The sequence below is a fragment of the Lactuca sativa genome, chromosome 6 (assembly GCF_002870075.4).
Source record: "Lactuca sativa cultivar Salinas chromosome 6, Lsat_Salinas_v11, whole genome shotgun sequence".
Taxonomy (NCBI): Eukaryota; Viridiplantae; Streptophyta; class Magnoliopsida; order Asterales; family Asteraceae; genus Lactuca; species Lactuca sativa.
Genome location: NC_056628.2, coordinates 162,185,235 through 162,190,306, shown reverse-complemented (window position 1 = coordinate 162,190,306; position 5,072 = coordinate 162,185,235). Strand labels below are relative to the sequence as shown.

Here is a 5,072-nt window from a genome sequence, read left to right as displayed (position 1 = left end):
GATTGTTTTTCTAGTCTACATCGACGGGACTCAATCCCTTACTCTCTTCCTTCTATACCTATTTGAAAGTCAGGAATAGCAGACTTGTTCACCTATTTCCTTACTAGAGCAGATACTTGAGGACATAATGCAGCCCGTGAGTGCTCGAGGGAAGGCATACGGGAGCCTTTCCCGCTCAGTGGAACACCGCACCGGGACTATGGGAACCTTAATATTGGCCAGCGATTTTGTTTTGTTTTGTTTTTTTTTTTTTGTTTCATTCGAACCATTAAAAACGGTAATAGCGATTTTGTTTTGTTTTGTTTTGTTTTGTTTTTTTTTTTTTGTTTCATTCTAACCATTAAAAACGGTAATATATAGAAAAATTAACATTTTTTACTCAACAACTAAATATAGGAAATTGAGTTTTTTATTTTTTAACCATCTACAACATCTATAAATATACACACACTTTGACCTTCAAACTCACACCTCCTATCAATTTATCTCTACTTTCTTCAAAAAAAAAAATGAATCTCGACAATCAAACTCAAACTCCGATAGAAGGAAAAAAGAACAATGTTTCAAGTTCAAACATTCTAACTCGAAACATTTTCGTTGTCGATTCATCTCAAGGGATTTATCGTCCACAATCCGATGCTATCATTCAATCTCTACTACAATTCCAATACCAAAATGTTAGGTAATTTTACTCGATGCAAGTTTCAAATATTACTCCAAATATGTTATCAAGCTTTGTTGCTTCTCCCGATCAACTTTGTCAAATCAACCCCAAACTCAAATTTCACTCTTTCAATCGCAAACCCAAACCCAAACACAACCCTCTCAATCTCAACCACAATACTTAAGCATCAATTAGTCGGATGAAAAGATTGTACGAGAAACTCACCCCCTCCCCCCCCCCCCCCCCCCCCCCCCCCCTCTTAATGACACAAAGGAAAACAACAAGTGAAGGAGGGTGTCGCACAACCGGGAAGACAGAAGCCGAAAGCATGGACTCCACAAGAAGAGATAATTGCGGTAAAAGCTTTAGTTGACATTTTAGAGGATTCGGCGACGGGAAATGCACAACCGAGGGACCATTTTTGTCTTCGAATTCTTGAGAGGTTTCGCAAGGATATGGGAAAAGGTGACGAGTACCGTACAAATCATCAATTGAATTCAAAGTTTCGGGAAATAGCGAAGGTCGTTTCAAAAATGGTTGGGTTGTACAACAACCTCAAAACCCAACGGAAAAACGGCCAAGGAGATGAAGGAATACTTCAGGAAGCTTTGCATTTTTTTTTCTAGAGGAAGTACGAAAGTCATTCAAACGATTGTTGGAAAATATTGATTAAAAGTCCTAGGTGAAAAATACGAGCAAGACTTTATACTTGAAGTACAGCAATCAAAGCGAACAAAAATGGGCTCTAGTGGTTAGGGGTGCAAATGAGCCGAGCCGAGCTCGAGCCTGGCCAGGCTCGGCTCGGGCTCGTTTAAGTTTTAAGAGGCTCGAGCTCGGCTCGATTCGAGCTTCTTGTACTGAGCTCGGCTCGAGCTCGTAAATAATTATACAAGATCGACTCGGGCTCAGGCTCAGCTCGTTTTTTGTCTTACTTGCCTAAATAAGCTTAAGTTCGGCTCGAGCTCGTTAAGAGACTCGTTTACTAATATCCTAAATTCCTAATCCACAAATATTTTAATATATAAAAAAATAAGAAATTATATTATATAAGGCTCGTTTAGGCTCGTGAGCCTAATCGAGCTTAGTAACATAAGCTCGAGCTCGTGCTCATTTAATAAACGAGCTTAATATTAAGCTCGAGCTCGGATCGGGCTCGTTTAAAATCGGTTTCGAGTCGAGCTTTTAGCAATCCAATCCCGAGTAGCTCACGAGTAGTTTGGCTCGTTTGCACCCCTACTAGTGGTTACACAACTTCCTCCGATGCTCAGGTCAATCTAGATTGAAATGAGGACGAATTCAAACTAGAAGAAATTGTCCGGCCGATTAGTAGGGACTAAGCAAAAAGGAAGGGCAACGGGACTTCTTCGGGCGCATAGGATTTCATCATGGACGTGGACAAAATGCAAAAAATGACGATGACATTTGATCGATATAATCTTAATTTCGCTGAACGTTTGACGTTCGACAAAGAAAAAGACGCCGAAAAAAGGAGCGCGTGGACAAACAATAAAGGGAAAATATGAGGTTTCTGATGGAAAATACCGATCACCTTTCAGGACCGGCTCTCGAGCTAGTTTTGAAGAAAAATGAGCAGATTATGAAAAAATATTTTCCGTGATGCAAGCATTTAACGATGTGTTGCTGTAAAAATTGGAATGGAGACTTTTACATAACCCTAGCATTGTGTAGGTTATGTGGTTAAAGCTATGATGGCAGATCCAGTGGTTTTGAGCATTTAGATAAAACGGTCAAAATATACGGTGTTTAGACGAAAAAATTTGAAAATATTAATCAACTTCATAAGAGAGCCACTTCCTCACTCCACCTTTTGAATAAAAGGTGGGTGGTAGAGTAAACACGATATTTTTATATTTTAGGTTGGGTCGAGATTTATCACCCCTAAATATATATTTCTTTTTGCATGATAATAGCAGACAAGATCATGTGATTCGTGTCCTTCACCATATATATATAGAAGATCAAATCATAATTCATACATCATTTCGTCAAATTAGTTGATTACAAATGACTAATGGGTATAAAAAATAATAAAAATATAAAAACCAACAAAACATCTTTTGCTTCAAAAAGTTCAAGAACCACTACAATTCACAATAAAAGGTTTTGCAAAGTTGATGAACTCCGATGTTCTAATTCCAAGTTTTAGATCAATTTCTCCCCCACCCAACCAAAAAAAGTCCGGATTAAGCTTTGCAATAGCTTCATCTAAAATAACCTGACATTATTTCCCACAAAAATATTAGAATAAACTGCAAGAATGGTCCCTGTGTTTAGCAAAAAATTGTCAATTCAGTCCCTTGACAAGAAAAAGTTGTAAGCAACGTCCATTTGTCAAGGAACTAGATCCACAATTTTTTGTTAAACACAGGACCATTCTTGCAGTTTACTTAAAGAATTATATAATCATAACAAAAAAAAAATATTTGATTTTTTATAAAATTTGCAACTTGCAACATTGTTAAATAATTATACACAAAAAATATGAAGTTTTATAAAATTTCTGCTTACCGGAATGTCTGTTTTCATGCCAACACATGTTACTCCATTGTGTTCAAAACCAGTCAGATTGTGTGATATCTCTTCAGGAGCAAGTCTCACTGCAAGGGTAAAATGGTCATTTACTTACATGTGCTGCTTATTTCGGTATTCAACAACTTTTCATTTCTGTCATTTACAATGTCACTCTATAACAGCTCTCAAATAAACAGTCATTTGTTATTCAGCATCCCTTGTAGACAGAAGGGTAAAATGGTCATTTTTAACATAGATGTTACTTACAGTTAAATCTCTTTTTGGGTATCTTGCCATTGTTGAGGGTATAAAGGAAATTTTTTACATTTTCAGCACTAAATCGAGCAGTGTACTGCAATAACCAAAAAAAGATAAAGATAAATAGAGAGCATAGTAGTTTGTATTATTGCCAACAAAAAATATTATTAAAAAATTTATAAAAAAAAAAAATAATAATAAAAAACAGCACCTGAACAACAACAACATAGTATTTTGAATTTTGGCGGTCACTGCAATCAGTAATATTGGATGCAGCTTGAGTATTTACCTGCAAGGAGAAACAAGATTTTTTTTTTAAAAAAATGCAACACTTTAAGAAGTGAAATTAGTCAAATAAGTTATATTCAAGTATTATTGATTAGAGCTCTAATTCAAGATCATGCATACTTTAAGAAGTTAAAGAATCACAAGCAGAATCAAATCAGAATATAATCATATAATCTGTTGTTCAGAGTTTGGGATATTAAGATCAATTTCACCCTAAATGATTAAAACATGAAACACTGATCATTGCCACTTGAAGTCACAATAATCATCTTAGAGGCGCATACGAATTGCCCTTATGTTAGTGATTCTTGATTACAAACTGTATGTTCAAATACCAATATCAAGTAAACTTTTTTCTGCAAATTGTTTGGCATTGAAAGTGAAAATTGCAAACCTATGGAGTATTTGACTCAAACACATACGGTTTATTACATAACCAATCAGAAATTCGAACATGAATCAGTTAAATTCACAAAAGATAACGCATTCTACCTTCCGAAAACACCAAAAACACAATACTGTTAAAACAAATGGAATCGGTCAAATTAGTAGTACCAGGACAATGCTTTTACAGAGATGATGAATAGAGGCGGCGCCAAGAATGTCTCTTCGAGCTTCGAAGGACCAATCGTAGTAGTCGGAAGGAACGCGCTTGAATGAGAAGTCTTTGACGCCGGCGTCGAAAAGGAGGGCGGAGAGGCGTGCTTCGGTGGTCGTGGGGAGATCTTTATTGGGAGAATTGTTGGATGGAAGGATTGAGAGCTCGAGTTTTGCAATTCGATGGAGGATTTGGGTCTGTAGTCTCTCCAGCTCCGCTAACTCCGACATTTTTGTTTCGACAAATCCGTTTGCTCGATTCTTTAGGTTAAAATTTGAAGGCTAAAACCATGTATTCCTGCTCACAAGAAAAAAACATATAAATTATTTTTTTCCACATGATCAATTGTTAGGAAAAATCACAAAAATCAAAAATGGTGATATGGAAATGGTTTTTGTCGGAAAATAAATAAATAAAATAAGTGTTTTGGTACCGAGCTTTTAACTTTTTAAAAAAGAACTCTAGAAACTTTTTAATTTTTACTTTAAACAAAAAGTTTTGAATCTAAAATTTACTTTAAATAGTTTTCTGGGACCTTAACTTTTGGTTTTAAACTAACTTTATACATTTAATGTCAACATTTTATATAAATAAAAGTTATAACTTTTGATTATTAACTATCAACTATCACAACTACCAACTTCTAGCTAGTTTTGTCAAACAAGCTCTTAATATTTCAATTTTGATGCCTAATTTCAAAACTTATGATGTATTTTGTCCCTGAGGCACGTA

General features: G+C 35.6%; 1 protein-coding gene across 1 annotated transcript; it reads right to left on the bottom strand.

The window, feature by feature from the left end:
• Nucleotides 1–2,609: 2,609 nt before the first annotated feature.
• On the bottom strand, nucleotides 2,610–4,684 carry LOC111903918 (uncharacterized). The gene is made up of 5 exons (XM_023899687.3): nucleotides 4,298–4,684; nucleotides 3,666–3,743; nucleotides 3,464–3,548; nucleotides 3,194–3,282; nucleotides 2,610–2,900 (listed from the first exon to the last, which is right to left on the bottom strand). The coding sequence occupies exons 1-5, from the start codon at nucleotides 4,568–4,570 to the stop codon at nucleotides 2,757–2,759; spliced, it is 669 nt and encodes a 222-aa protein (XP_023755455.1). The 5' UTR covers nucleotides 4,571–4,684; the 3' UTR covers nucleotides 2,610–2,756.
• Nucleotides 4,685–5,072: the final 388 nt, after the last annotated feature.